The sequence below is a fragment of the Dreissena polymorpha genome, chromosome 9, assembly GCF_020536995.1.
Source record: "Dreissena polymorpha isolate Duluth1 chromosome 9, UMN_Dpol_1.0, whole genome shotgun sequence".
NCBI classification, from domain to species: domain Eukaryota; kingdom Metazoa; phylum Mollusca; class Bivalvia; order Myida; family Dreissenidae; genus Dreissena; species Dreissena polymorpha.
Genome location: NC_068363.1, coordinates 37,691,893 through 37,708,196, shown reverse-complemented (window position 1 = coordinate 37,708,196; position 16,304 = coordinate 37,691,893). Strand labels below are relative to the sequence as shown.

Below are 16,304 nucleotides of genomic sequence, written 5' to 3'. Positions count from 1 at the left end.
AATTCAATTAAATAACTTGACTAAGCTCTGATGTATAATGTAGCAGCTCTGAGGTATAATGCAGCAGCTCTGTTGTATAATGCATCAGATCTGAGGTATAATGCAGCAGCTCTGAGGTATAATGCAGCAGCTCTGTGGTATAATGCAGCAGCCATGAGGTACAATGCAGCAGCTGAGGTATAATGCAACAGCTCTGAGGTATTATGCAGCAGCTCTGAGGTATAATGCAGCAGCTCTGAGGTATAATGCAGCAGCTCTGAGGTATAATGCAGCAGTACTGAGGTATAATGCAGCAGCTCTGAGGTATAATGCAGCAGCTCTGAGGTATAATGCAGCAGCTCTGAGGTATAACGCAACAACTCTTAGGTATAATGCAGCACTTTGGGGTGCGGCTTGGATACCTGTAGACTTAGCATTGCATTCCATTTGAAGCCACTCAGGTGAAGGTCACTGTTACTATAAAAAGCACAACATTTCCCACTTATTAACATAAGTGTGGCGTCGGATCTAAACCTTTCTTAAGTCCGATGGTATAAACTTTGGGTGATACACTGCAATAACACGTCACGTTTTCAACTTGTGTTTGGTCTCTTTTCAACATATACCAAGACAACGCCGACACCGACAATCAAAACTACGTCGACAATGACGTCTTTGGATAAGATGATAATGCTGATTATTATGACAAAGGTCTAAAAGACGCAAACACTTACGTATGGCGACGACGACAAATACGACGGTTATCAGTGATTACCAATGTAATTGGTATGGTTAGCAAACGACAATATATCCTGCATTATCTTAATACATGTGTGTCATAACAACATGTTATATTATTTCGATCAAATGAAATTGACTTGAACTTGTGAAAATAGCAATTAACTGCAATGAAAAATAAAATAACATTCACAAAAAATGTCGATGAATTAATTTTTTAAGAAAATATACAAAAATATCAATAGAACGATAATATTAATTACCATACAATGCCCTCCTCGTTAAAATTCATACTCATAAACACCACGACCCGCTAATATGGAACATGAAAATAACCTCATATTTGACCAATGAAATTATGGTATAAAGCCCCAAAACATTCTTAATATACCTCTTTCCAAATTTGGAGATCATCCTATTCGGAGACTGCTCACACACAACAGAATGGTATGTGAACACTCTGAATAAGCAGACGATTTATTGAATATCTTACGGAGGATTGGGTTTGTGAAGTATGTATAACCATCGTGTTGGTGGATAGCTAATTTAATGTCTACTACAATAAAGACATACCGAGTTTCCCACCATCTTGTCACTTATGCTATCGTAATACAACAGCTAATAGTATTGTATCAATAACCGAATTAGCTTCCAAACACTTTTAGTACTATTTTAAATAATAATTGAGTGCATTTTCGTTACAATTTCTGTACAGATTTTAATGAAACGTCATTATTTGACAAACGCTTCTGTGTATTCTGTTCAACTATTTTCCTCAAACTGTTGTAATATTCTGCACCACTTATAAGAATACAATTAAACTGCACATTTCATTTCAATATTAAATACATGGATTTAAAAAGTGACGTTATATACTTGACGTGGGAAACATTTTTAGTGATTGCATTCCCACCATTCGAGATCGCGTATTGGGGAACAACAGTTAAGTGTACTGAAATCTTAGTTTGGAGAATGAGTGGTTTTGCAAAACGTAGTAGTCTTCTAGTCGCAGCATGTATAATTAGTTAACCATTTGCAAAGTACTACTGAATATAAGAGTCCGTTTGGCCACGTGTACGAGTTTGTTGCGTCTTAACATTTCCTCTGGGTATGTTTTATTTCATTTGTGACGTATGAAAATAATGTTTGCCTTTTTAAGACTTGCGCATAATGTATTATGCAAAACACTTGCCAACACTTCAAATCAATGATTTGCTTAAAGTAATAACCGTTGCGACGCTTTTAAAAAGCTTTCTAAAGAGTTCCTGTTGAAACAGTAATTGTTTATCAATCTGCGGAAGTAAATACACGCCGACTTGAACGTCTTAAGATGATCTAAACTTAATTTCCGTAAGTAAGTCATTGTTCCCACCAAATGAATTCACACCATCAACGCCCCGTGATGTCCTGAACTTAATTTCCTTAATTGGACCGCACCGTTGTTTTATGCAGCATTTCAATAGCAAGTTGAATGAATTCAGTAAAATAAATTTGATCTGTGTATCGGTAGTTCCAAGAAGAGATCAGGTAAAAATTGCGAAACATTACTGCTTTTAACAACGCAGACGTTAAGCGCGCTTTGCGGCTATAATAAGGGAATTTGTTCCAAAAATCTTGTATCTTTTGCTAATAAAATGACTTCAACTAATTTGTATCGTTTTAATATTCGTTTAGTTGACAAGTATAAATAATTTGTCATACTTTTTGTTTTGCAGAACATGCTCCTACTATGTTCCTACTTTTTTTAAAACCATGCTTGAAGGTTTGTGTTTCTGTTAACATTTTCTTTGCGTTTGTAGCTGTGCCAGGTATAATGAAGTGGTTGCCGACATTGCTGCAGCTCCAGCTCTGGATGTCAGCCATTGTTTGCGACGATCGTGACATAGAACAGACGACCGCTAAAACTCCAGGACACAATGTCAGTGATCGATTCCAAATATCCACCTTGCCCAATACAACGTCAATAAATTTCCAAGTTGATAGTACAACCAGAAAAGGCCATCTACTGGAGTATATGTTTTCGTCGGAGATAAAATCAGTTAAAGAGAAATCGTTCGATCATACGAGACCATTAAGAATCAACGGCGAATTAAACGGTTTCTTCAACAATGAACACCAACGTGAGATTGGAAATGTTTCGGAAAATATACATTCGCATTTGGAAACAGCGGAAGGCCTTCCTGATTGTGAAGGCTTTATTGCTTCTGAGCACACTCGACGCTTCTTCCAAAGTCGTCTCGAAGCTACTGATGCTTGCTTCATCCAGTTTGCAATTGGTTTCGATTCACGAACTCGTTTGAACTTTACCCGCGACGTCTTTCTAGCTAAAGTCTGGTTTTGGTCATACACGTCTGTTGGAGGAAAGCATCCCTATCTCAACTGGCCCATTGACCACGGTGTCTTGTCATTCGGCCTTTTGTCTTACCGAACCGCCAGTGTGCCGTACGTTAGCTTAAACGGTAAGCAACAAGGAGAATGTAAAATAACACTCGGGACACAAACCGCCACTGTGCTGATATCTGAGGCTCTTGTTGAAGTGATCCACAATTCTTCCAAGCAAAGCTACACTAAGTTCCCCGTGAATTACTTTTGCTACCTTGCAGAAGCGCCCGGATTAAGAGACTCGGTTGTCTACTATTTAGCGTTGTACACAGGTTTTCCGGTGACTTTCATCAACTACAAATGTTGCACATCGATATACTTCTTTACCAACAGCTCATACGTGCAAGACTGTTCTGAAAATCAAATGAAAAAATGGAACCAGTCGGTGATCGGGCCCTACATTTTAGGAGTGGTATTCGCGATGTACTTTCCAATTTTATTGTTCCGTTTGAGTGCCTGGGTTTCTGAAGACGAAACTTTATCGGAGAATGCAGACGGTGACCGAGCCGAACTCTTGGACCTCAGTGCTGATAACGAGAACTCCGATTGGATGTTTCTTGACGGTCGATCCCCACTGACTGTATCTTACGTATTGGGATCTCTCTTCGCAGGCATAAAGCGAAAATACCCCTACGCATTTTCCAGAGTGCGACGGTTGCTGCTTATGATTCTTGGAACCAGTGTGATTGCTTTTCAAATCCATATGTACCAGAAAGGCATCGGGGTAAAGGAGCATACAATTACTGTTGCTGACCTGGCTATGCATGGTACGCCCATGGGCTTTTTATCAGTACTTGCCCACCCAAATGATCGTGCCAAAGTGTTTGTACCATTGTTAGGCGGGCCGTTTGCAGTATTTGGCGTATACTTTGCTTTGGGTATTGCTTTTCTCGTGGTTCCGAGAAGTTTGAAGGCTGTTACCGAGATTGGTTTGCCGACCACTTGCAAATTCTCCCCGCTGTTACTGGGAACCGATGACATACTCACGCTGGCCCTTTTTAGGACAAATGCAGCCCCTGGCTACGAAAAAGGGGCACGCCTCTTTAAGGCCAGCTTTAGCATGCTTTTTGTCAATGGATTTTGGTCAAGGGTATGGGAAATACAGAAACACCGATTTGATATTTTTGTTAACCGCACATTTCTAAACATACTTTTTAGAATATTAGTGTTTCCTGTTCTGGCTTGTTTTTGCCTAGTTGAAATATTGATATGTATTGTATACTATGCAGTACCGCTGTTCAGTTTCGTTGTCATCATGGTAAAGGGTGCATCTTTATCGTTTCTGAATAAAATAAGCTTTGACAATTACTTCTTTCGTCGTGGAATTACAGTTTTTTTGGCTATTGTTATTGTTTTCGCAATGTACATATGCTTTGTATATTGCGCCCTACTAATTTTTGTTCAAAGTTTTTCATTTATTTGCCAGGTTATAATGTTCTGTCTCGTTGCCGTTATTGTTTACCCATCGGTCTCATTCGGGTATCTCTTCTTTGCGGTAGTTTTTGTCTATTACCTGGTTCATCTTGTGCGTGATTTTGGAGATGGTTACCTCGCCCTGCTTTCCACGGCGGTAGAGCAATCCATGATGCTAGAACGTAATCTGAATCATGTATCAGTTCAAGAAAGCCAGCTGGTGATTTCTAACCTTCGAGTTACAGGAATAAGGTCCATACGAATCAACGACACTGTTCTCGACACGCCGCACAATGTTATCAGCGCTATTACACGTGCTTCATCTCCATCAAAAACTAGGACTGTAGGTCACACCCACGGAATCCCCAAAAAGCTGTTCTGGAGCATTGTAAAGAATTTTCGCCCGGTCCATAGAGAAATTCTTGCATTAGTATTTCATATCACAGTCATAGTAGCGTTTGTTGGGATGACCTTTGACATCACATCTTCGTTCGCTCCCGGTCCCACGTCGGAGATCTCCGAGGTCATGCACGTGGTTTTTGTCGTCATCATCGGAGCGCTACCACGTGTTCTGGAACTAGCGATGACGAACGAGAGCGCAATAGTCAAGAAAGAGATCCATGAGCGGGAAATAGAACAACATATCATAAAATACTGGCAAGAGAAACGTAAGGCAGAACATGCCATCGTACAAATACAAAATGTATAACATAGACGAGATAGAATTGTGGTGGTGTTTACTGTGACAGTGTTTGTAAAGTCAGTCAATAAATAGCTTTAAATCAATTTCACAAGTACTAGTCCCTTTCTTTATAACATTTTTATCAAAGTGGTATGAGAATAGAATTTTAGAAAGTATTAATTTTCAGAAAACAAATTTTACTTTATTTGCTAAAGGTTAGTTTTGCATTTATTATTTTTCATCATAAAGCTCAGAGTATTTTAATTTATTTTTTTACTTTTAAATTAGATTTAAATTTACAGTAATTATAACTACCTTTAGATTATTAAATTGTTTGTTTTGGCTACACGTCATTGTATTTAGATGTATAATATTTGTGTAAATAAATAAATTAATGAATAAATATTTTATAAATAATTATATGAAATATAAAAAAATATATATCACTTATATACCCGTAGTGATAATTTAGAAGATAAATTGTACTTCATAGTTTACAGAAGTTTGTTGGCCCTCTGACAGAATAGAACCAAGTTTAAAATGCGAAACAAAAATAGGCGAATAAAATAAACGTTGACATTTTATTCAGTGGTTTGTTCAACTTTTATTTATCTTACATATTAATAAGCCCAGTATTTAAATAAATGCAAAACAGTTACATTTAAATGAATGCTGCATGTCGTGCTCTGTGAAAAGGGGGTTTAATGCATTTGCGTAAAGTGTCGTCCCAGATTAGCCTGTTCAGTCCGCACAGGCTAATCAGGGACGATACTTTTCGCCTCAATTTGTTTTTGTTAAGAAGAGACTTTCTTGAAACGAAAAATGTCATACAAGCGGACTGCACAGGCTAATCTGGGACGACACTTTACGCACATGTATTAAACCCCTATTTCACAGTGCACGGCCCATTTATATTAAACAACATTAAAACTTCGTCACTAAACACCCATCCAGTCGGTATTATAACTTAAACAACACAAGGTAACGACATGCTTACAATTTCAGCGTTGTGTAAATACGTACAGTAATCTTGCAGTTTTTTGTGCATCAATACAAACATATAATATACGTACACGTATGTTTAATTACAATACATGCTATATACATATTCTTCAACTAATACATTCATATCAAAAATAACCATTTTAGCTACATCCTCTATTTTCTTAAAATGTTCAGATAAAACCGAATCATACGTGATATGCAACTAGCATAATGGTATCAAATTCATACAAATAAAACTGCTGAGCAATGTAATGCGGTTTTAACAGATGGACGATGAAAGGTATTAACCCATCCTTCACATCATATAACAAATCTACAAAAGATGATGCGGAGAATGTGAAACATTCAACTGAACTATTTCTGCGGCTGTAAGTTAACTTCAACGTCGTACCTGACAAATACCACTAGGCTGAATACAAAGATAAAAACTCTAAAAAGCGTATTGCATATTATTATAAATTCTTTGATAAAATCGCGTGATAAAACCCATATGTCACCCACCGGTAGTGCCATCGATATGACCTTAGACGATGACATTGAAGCCCTGACAGAGCTAATGTTCTGATAAGTGTTACAACTCTGACTGTACTTTCGGAACAGTTAATCAATATTTACTTCCTCCTTAATGCTTTGCAGATCTCTGGGACATGGCGTGGGAATGAAAACGACTGCGGACATGTTGGCGAAGTCCAAGCAAGGAAGCCAGAGGGAAACCTATTTCCAAGATACGGGAGTTCTCTTCAAAGCCGGGATACCCGGATTCCCGGAACCCCATTGGGCTTTTTTCTGAACCAGGTCAAGTGGAATACCTTTAGCAGCTTGTTATTATTGCCCTGAAAGCGAAGAAGTGCCTACATCTTCGCTTAAAAATGGTCGCATTGCGAATAGATCATGCGTGACAACCTTGACTTTGCGTTCTGCTGCAGCAGTGACTTCAGATTTCATGGCAACACCGTTGTTCCGCTCGAAAGTCTCATACACCAAGTGCACGTCTTCTGGACGCCGCCCACCAAAGATAATGCTCTCTATGGGACTCTTTCAGGACTCTTCCACTGCTCCTTCTCATCGATGATGGGTCACTGAGCAGGGGTGCACAACCTAGAGTTCGGATGAGCAGCTGGTTTCGCCGTGAACTTGATCAAGGATTCCTGTCTCAGCTATGGTGTGATCGTGGCATTATCCTCAATTCTTTCTAACTACACTCCACCATCGCTCGTCTCAGCAACGTTCGTAACAGTCGTGTTTTTAATCACTGTCTTCATGGCACTGTATTACTATTTGGGTTGGTCTTCATCGACGTTCCGAGAGCCGCACCTTCTTGTCAAAACTCATCCAGGCGATATTTTCAAAGCGGCGGCAAAGTATTTTTCCCTTCGGGGTGTCCACAACCATAATCAGCATGTGTTCTGCCAACCGCCTTCTCTCAACGCCCAATGGTGGAACCGAGTCTGAGAGCAAAGCATTTCTTCCCTAGCAACCAGTGACCACTGACGCCGCTGCCAAATGAGCAAATCTCGTTTCTCTCTGGAAGTCATGGTATCAAAACACCCCTGGGATTGCATGCCATTGACTCTTTGAACTCATCAGCATCACCAGTGCGTGTGGCTTGCTTGCCAACAGAATGCATGCAATTCACAAACTCGCCTACCTTGTCCAGTACCTCCTATTCAATCCGCGAATGCCGTGTTTGTGAGCTTGATGCTAATCTTGGAACGAAAAACAGTTTCCTTTACAAACTCAACTAGTGTACTGCACACGATTTTATGACACACCTCTTTTTTTGATAGTTTGTTAAGATGTTGTCCTTTTTTGCCAGCGGCCATTATTTTCAAATAAACGATCTTTTCTGTTCTGTTAAACGTGGACATTGGGGGGGGGGGGGGGGCATTTTATACAATTTGAACAAAGAGTTATTTTTAGTTTGGTAATTTCATGACACTTAGCATGTTAATATGTTCCAAGTTTTAGTTGTTGTAAGAGTTGAATGTTTTATATTATGTTGTTTGCACTGCATTAACATAATTCAATAAAAAATAAACGAGTGTGCTTTTTTGTCATGTTATTTTGAAGCGTTGGAATAAACCGTATAAACTTGACGACAATACAAAGTAGTCAAATATGCTAACTCCCAATAATTGGGCAGCGATTACAGTCTGCTTAAAAATATATTATACAGATTGATTTAATCTGGGTGTATTGACAAGAGACAGTTCCAATATATTTATAAACAAGAGATATCTTAAATTGTAGCGGTCCACGATAAGGCTATGAGCTTGTATAACCTTTACTGCTGAATAATTGTTGTTTCTGTTGTTGATAACATGTCCGACATGTGTTACGCATTTTATGTGTTACAAACATCTTTTAAGTTTGTGTCTGTGAATTTTCTATCATCTTTTATCACATTATCCATGGAAATTTACTAGTAAAAGGGGAACTAACTGCTTCGATGATTTGGAACGGTTCGATAGAGGGGTTATTACCGCCCTTGGAGAGTGTTTACCAATAACAACGACCTATATTCTGTCAAGGTGAATATAGTTTTTCTTTTATTGTTTGCAACGCTGCTGCATACAGTTGTGTAATTGCTTTATGAAAATAGTATAATGGAAATATAATGTATTGATTTGTCGTTTATTTATATTACCAGTGATAAACAATTGGGTGATATGTGCTATGACATTGTGATATGTTTTCGCGAGCTGACTACAGTTTGTTTCGGGTAGTCCGGACCTTTGATTAGTTCTCAAAACAGATAAACAGTTGAAAACGAAAAGTAAGCAATACACGTCAGTTTAAATGCGTATTGTGTGTTGAAAATATATTTTATTAAACGGATGTTATGCCCTGCTTTGCTTGCAAATGCAATTCTCTCGAACTGGATCACTTCTGTAGTAAAAGTAAGGTCACTTCCAACAGCCTTGCTGTTGGGCTAGCTATTTAGCGACGTGGTTAAAGTGTCTGACTACCACTCTGGAGGTCATGGGTTCATTCCCCGGACCTGAGCTCAGTATTTTCACAATAATGGCGACGAGGCAAAAAAGTACTGTGAATGCGGGAGTCGGTCTGAGCTGTTTAATGGTTTCTGGGAGGGCCATGCGGTAGCAAGACATGCTGTAGCGGGCGTGTCTGTGCCTTGAAACATTAAAAGGGGGAGGAGTGTAGTAAAACTAAGGTCACTTCCAACAGCCTTGCTGTTGGGCTAGCTCTATAGCGACGTGGTTAAAGTGTCTGACTACCACTCTGGAGGTCGTGGGTTCAATCCCCGGCCTGAGCTCAGTATTTTCACATTACTTCATAACAAAAGGACGGACACAAATGTAAGCATCGTCTTAAACGTTATTTTTACTGTCAACCCCGTTGATTTTGTGGTATTATTGAGGAATATAAACACGTTCATGTAGTAAAATGTTATTGTCAAAATTTACAGCAATATAATACGGACTTGTTCACAGATTTTGGAAGCTTTTGAAGTCTGTGATTAAATGATTTACAGTGTGTTTCTTCACCTTTTTGGAATGGGGCCGGGTCCATTTGGATTGGGAAAATTTGCGGTGTTTTGACTAAAATCGGGAAATTAGTGTTGTTGTTGTTTAGCTAAAAAATACTTAAAAATTTAGAATATACGTGTTTTCAGTATTATATTAATATATTTACTATGGTTGAACTAATATGGATGGGAGATGAACATAATATTGAGAACTATTGTTTTTATACTTTCCATTTGGAATTTTTATGTCCCTTTTGGGAAAAATATATCCTTTTTCCATTGGGATTACCGGACCCGTTTTGAATGAAAAAACACTGATTTACATTGATAAATGTAAGCATCGGAACAAACAATCTCCAATACAAAACAAGAATGAAATTAAAGAAAAAAAGAACAAAACTTCAACCGCATCAGGGCTCGAACCAATGATCCTTATATTAAAGGGGTAGCGATCAAACTACTCGGCCATCTGTGCCGCTGCAAAGCTCAGTATATTGATACTTTATATAAGCAACTATCAAGAAAATAACATTATTATTCCAAATTATTCAAAATTTGTAACGCTTTATAATTTTATCAATTTATAAAATGATTGTTCTTAAACAAAAATACATCTTCAATATGAGTCTGACGTGTAATAGGTAATTATTTTTTTTGAATCTGTGAAATACCTTTGGATTTATTTTTATTTTGACAAACTGTGAAATCCATTGTAGTCTTAGTCTTCGGGTAAACACGAGCACTTTTCCTGGTTATAAATATTGTTTCCCACCGCATCTATGATTTGCCTTTGAGTCAAATTGTTATCTCGGAAGGCAAGCATGTTTTCATTTTTTTCACAATAATTTCAATTGAATGATAGACAATAATATAGAGATGTTGACAAATATATATTTTTCTCCTTAGCAAGAGCTTTATTTCGTTAAAATCGAGTTGAAAGTATGATACACGTTTCAAACGATAAAGTGGGTTAGCTTTTATTTCACGAGGTAGCCCAAAATTACGTCACATACATTATGTCCATTCGGTGGAATGAGATGACGTATCGTATAATATTATTGCAGGCATGTCTGACAAGTGCGAGGAGCTGCACAGGGCCATCCAGTTGGGGCTAGTACCGGAAGTGCGCCACCTAGTTGCCGGCGGTGCCAACATGGACCGGGTGCTGGGTAATATATACATCTGTTACATAGCTCAGAACTTAGCTTTTTAAACTAGCAGTCGGGCATTGTGTAATGTATTATAAACTATAATCTTACATCTCACCATATAGGATAAGACTGCTTTCTAAACATGTAATCAGGGCACATTGGATACGCGTAATCATGCAATGAACACTATTTTGTTTTATTTCGTAGAACGTGATAATGAAAATGATGACTCTTATATTTATAATAGTGACATTAAAACGAAAGAATAATGATCATTACATTATATTATGAGAGTCATATTACGCAGTCATGACTTTCAGGGATGCGAGGGACAGCTCTCTGTGCCGCTATTGAGGCTCGAAATTATGACATCACCAAGCTGCTCTTAGACGCCGGGTGTGACGTAAACGCTCGTGACTTTGATGGAGAGCCACCGATTTTACTCGCTATCCGGAAAGCACTGCCAGTTTTTCACAAGAAAGCAAGTGCATCGCATGCTTTTCAGTTAGGCGCTGTTGAAACGGGGTCAGTTTCTTTGGTTGATTTAATTGTCAATCACGAAAAATGTAACTTGAACAAAATGGATCCGATAACAAAGCAGACTGCGCTCCATTTATCGGTAAGTGAGAAACTTGAGTCACTAGTTGTCATGCTTATGACGTCACAATCGAGCATTCCGTGTGATGTTAGAATAAAAAACAGAGAGGGCTAGACGGCTCTACATCTCGTGGCTTCCACAGGCAATACGGGTTTACTAGAAGCTCTGTTGCAAAGCGACTCGTGTTTGAGTGACGTATTTACTGGCTTACAGACGTTTCGTGGCTACCCATATAACACAGCCGGCTTGACAGCGCTTCACGTGACCTGCAAACGCGGCCAGCTGGCTTCTTTAAAGCTTCTCGTGGAACGGCTAAAAAGTTTGGCGGCGCAGAATATTTCTTCAGATGGGGCACCCGATGGGGCATCTAAGAATGATAATGATGTATTGGCACATAATTTAAATGCATTGACGCTGTATGAACGTCAGACATGTCTGCATCTTGCTGCACGTGAAGGGACATGTGCTGATTGTGCGTTACTTAGTACAGTAATCAAGTAGACGTAGACGTGAAGGACGCGATGGGGACACTCGCCATTATTTTTATTTCTCGTCTCTGAAGCTCAGTGGAATCTCGCCGATAACAGCGTTCCCGAGTTGCTTCTGAGACATGGCTCTAATCCAAACATTACGTCGTGCGTTAGGAACAGTCGTCACGTTTGCAGAACACTTGACGTCACACCGCTCATGTTAGCGGCTATGCAAGACAACATTGAACTGGCGAGAGTTCTCATTCAACATGGTGCAGATGTTAACATGACGGACAACAGCGGTAATACGGCTGTCTATCACGCTCTTCGCCAAGGTTCAGCGAAAGTTGCGTTTTACCTTCTTAAAGACTGCGCACATACCAATGTCAATATTGAAAACGATGACGGGAAAACGTGTTTAGAAGCGTTGATAAGTTATAAGGGTGACGCTGACATGATGCAACAATTCGTTGATGCTATTTTCGACAAGGGTGGTGACATGGTGGTCGGCAGAGCTGGTAGAACGGTACTGCACGAGGCTTTCGATAATGCGAATCACCTTCTAATGGACGCAGTTTTAGAGCGGATAGGTAAATCCGATGCTAACGACATATGCTTAGTAAACAATTTATTAACTATGGAACAAATGTTAGTGGAAGCGGTTAAGTGTGGATGGCTTCCAATAGTAAGAGTACTGCTTAGTCATGGCGTAGACATTGATACTAAACACTGTACACAATATAAACTTTTAAGTTGTCTGACTGTATCTCTACAGGCGAAGGAAATCAAGGTTGCAAAATACCTTATTGAAAATGGTTGTAGTTTAAAAAACAATGTGATAGATGTTCGGGTTGGGTACGCAACATCCTCATTGCTCAAAGGTTGGAACCCTTACATATTTCAGATGTGAAAGCGACGATTGCGACAGTAGCGACGATAGTTCGGAGGACTCCGATGAAGATGATAAGATTTGCGCTTTTTATTACGAACTAATTCCGTTGTATCAAAATTGTTTCCGAAACCCTCGATCGCTTAAGTTGATGTGTCTATGTTGTCTAAGAAAGATTCTGATAGCAAACAAAGTGCCGTTTTCGAAAGTCCACCTCCTGCCGTTACCACTCCAACTACAAAACAACATTCGATATCGATAACTTTAAGAAGGGATATGGGTCAGCTGTCAATTTTCATCATCCGATAAACTTATTTTAAATGTTACTAATAAAACATGTTGTTCGATGTATTGTGTATGGTTCAATTCTTACTGCTGGGATAGATGTGTTTTGATTTCAATTGGTACATAAAAACGAGTAACGCTATGTGAAAAGGTAGTTAAATGCATAAGCGGCGTAAAGTGTCATCCCAAATTAGACTGTGCAGTCCGCAGTCTAATCAGGGACAACACTTTCCACAAAGAATGTGCAGTCCGCAGTCTAATCAGGGACGACACTTTCCACCTACATGCAGTCCGCAGTCTAATCAGGGACGACACTTTCCACCTCGACTGGATTTTAGTTAAGAAGAGACTTCCTTTAAACAGAAAACCATAAAAAACGTGAAGTGGATTTCCTGAGTAGGCTAATCCGGTACGCCACTTTACACATATGCATTAACCCCCCCTTTCCCAGAGCGCGCCTAATTAGTTCAATATTCATCGATCCACAGCACTCAATAATCGTTCAACCACGGAGACGTACGGAAAATCATTGCGTCAGTCATCATTCTCGTTTGAATATGAGAGCATTTAGGGACGTGAGGCGGCGGAATATATACGGAAATTTAACGTAAATAAATATTTAAACACCGGACTGTACATGTAGGTTATTAGTTAAACAAATCACACAATAAGAGTAGTAGGAGTAAATGTCTGTGTCATTGCTCCACAAGAATGTGCTGATTATTGATTATAAACTGTGATGTGCATGCATGCAGTTTATATATAAAAATGGAACACATTAATGGTCATTGTATCGATTTTATTTTGTTAAGGTCAAGTCGAACAGTATATAATGGTTCAACGCCATACGAAAATAGGTCTTGAACCATTTGTGGCCAGTGACGCTCCAGAGAAGCGTGGGCATGAGCATATTATGATTGGGAGCTAATCCGTCTGTTATTAGGTCACGAAAGGTTTTTTGGTCTTAATGGCGAACAGAGTAGCTCCAGAACAGACTGCGTTTTGCATAAGACCCATTTTCGCATGCCGCGGCTCATGTATGTGTCATTGGGTTGTCTTTGCGGGCGGAAGATCTATTTTGAAAAAAGCCGATTAGCTTGAGGCTATTTCGGCGTTGCTGTCTTACCTAGGTTTTAACCTATTTCAATAGCCAATGGAACAACTAAATCTTTGAGATATATTCTAAATTGAATCGATTACTTTGGACCTTTTTTGGTGTAGCTGTCTTAATTAACCAGCTTTTGACCTATTAAAAATTTAATAGCGATAGAAAAAAAACTTCATCGCCAGTGTACACACCATAATATTACATTTGCTTATTTGAGAGAATTGAACGAGTATAACGACATCCCCGCTATTCTGTGCGAATGTGAATATTACACCATGCTACTCACTTTGGTGCAGTTACAAATGCACATAAGAGTGAATACTACACCATGCTACACACTTTGGTCCAGTTACAACTGCACATTAGAGTAATCATGTCGGTATCAGCATTGTGCTAAGCATAATTTGGTCGTCAAGAATATCCTCATTCCCGTATTTGTTATGGTTCCCCATGTTACCCTACTGGGATAATGCACTTAATCGCATTTTGTGTGTTAATATCCAAACTTTAAATCTGAACTAACGCATTTTGTATGTGCCCTTTATCAACGCAGTGAATACCATCTCGCAATATTTCAGGCTAAGTGCGCGCTCAGTCTGTCTTTTTAATCGATTGTTCATTCCCACATACATTTGATAAACATTTCCGATATATTATTTAATAACACAGGGTCGATCTACAAATAAATGTATATAAGCAGATATATGTGATATCTAAAGATGCACCACAATTCATCGCATTAAGTACACAGGTGAAAGAAACGTACCCTGGATAGGATATGAGCCCAGGATATTATATTGGCTCAAATAAATATATAAAATCATGTTTATTGAGAGAAAAATTGACAAAGAGCCATGAAAAAAAATCCCCACCCTCTGATATAATTATGATTCCAATATCAGAGGGTGGGGATTTTTTTTCATGGCTCTTTGTCAATTTTTCTCTCATTAAACATGATTTTATATATTTATTTGAAGATATTGGGCTCCTGGGCAACAGTCTGCTCATATCTCCGAGGGCATGGATACTCATGATAAGGTCCTTCCCTGTTTTGTCCCTTCCCATCTGTTGGTTATGTCACCTATTAGAAGCTTAATGCCCGTTTTTGGTAGATCAGCGACAACTGCCTTCAGTTTGTTGTAGAACGCTTCCGTTGTCTTTGCATGCTCATTGTTAGTTAGGGCATAACACTGGATGATGGTAGCTTACTTACCTGAGTTGAAGCTAGTTGTCTTGACTCTAGACGACACTATTTGAAATACTTACTGCTTCTAGATCACACTGGATCAGAATATAAACCATTCATGAATTCCAAATGTCACGCGAAAACCTGTGCACTTATGACAATATCTGATTTTTTTTACACAAAATTTTAAACGATCATCGGAATAATATCACATTTTGAACATACCGGGGTACATGCATATTAAAAATTGTAACCAATATGTTGAAGATTCAAACAAGTGTCTTTCGTGTGTTGTTGAACATAAGATGTATGTTTAGGCTTCATTATTTTTAAACTTACCCACAAGTACATTGTGGTACTCTTTTCTGTTAAAAGATTTGCTTAATTAAGATGTGTGATCATACATGTGCACAACCTCCGCGCAGAGAATTGACTGGAACCAGCATAGCTGAATCAAACACCTGCCTTCATAACCAACCACGTGATGATAACCTAACCACGTGGTACAATAGTGTTACCGTTGTTAGCTCGACTTTTCGAAGAAAAATGAGAGCTATACTACTCGCCCAGGCGTCGACGTTGGTTAATTTTTTTTTTAAGTCAAATTACTTCAACCGAAGATAATTAACTCAAACTTGGAATACTTATTTATGGCAACAAGACAATTGTGTAGGTCAAGGTGCATAACTCTGTCAGCATTATTTTTAGAGTTATGCCCCTTTTTATACTTAGAAAATTGAAAATTCGGTGAAGTTCTGTGTTAAGGTTCACTTTATTCAAAGCTATTGCTTTCATACTTGCAACACTTACTAACTATTATAAGGGGACTGTGCAGGCAAAGTTATGTAACTCTGACTGGCATGTTGATAGAATTATGGCCCCTTTTATACTTAGAACATTGAAATTTTGGTTAAGTTTTGTGTTTTGG

General features: G+C 38.7%; 2 protein-coding genes across 2 annotated transcripts in view; both read left to right on the top strand.

Annotated features, from left to right (window-relative positions):
* The first annotated feature begins 2,101 nt into the window (after window positions 1-2,101).
* On the top strand, window positions 2,102-5,298 carry LOC127845415 (uncharacterized). Its single transcript, XM_052376314.1, has 2 exons — window positions 2,102-2,244; window positions 2,517-5,298. Exon 2 carries the CDS (start codon window positions 2,531-2,533, stop codon window positions 5,219-5,221), a length of 2,691 nt encoding a protein of 896 aa, XP_052232274.1. The 5' UTR covers window positions 2,102-2,244; window positions 2,517-2,530; the 3' UTR covers window positions 5,222-5,298.
* Window positions 5,299-8,671: 3,373 nt separating this feature from the next.
* The window catches only part of LOC127845969 (putative ankyrin repeat protein RF_0381), a 35,387-nt gene continuing 27,754 nt past the window's right edge, over window positions 8,672-16,304 (top strand). The window contains exons 1-3 of the mRNA XM_052377148.1: window positions 8,672-8,730; window positions 10,754-10,858; window positions 11,161-11,547. Coding sequence (XP_052233108.1) covers window positions 10,756-10,858; window positions 11,161-11,547 — 490 coding nt within the window. The 5' untranslated portion in view covers window positions 8,672-8,730; window positions 10,754-10,755. The remainder of the gene's footprint in view (window positions 8,731-10,753; window positions 10,859-11,160; window positions 11,548-16,304) is intronic.

Excerpts from the sequence above, each read along its gene's own strand:
- LOC127845415 (XM_052376314.1), top strand. The coding sequence starts at position 2,531 with ATGAAGTGGTTGCCGACATTGCTGCAGCTCCAGCTCTGGATGTCAGCC.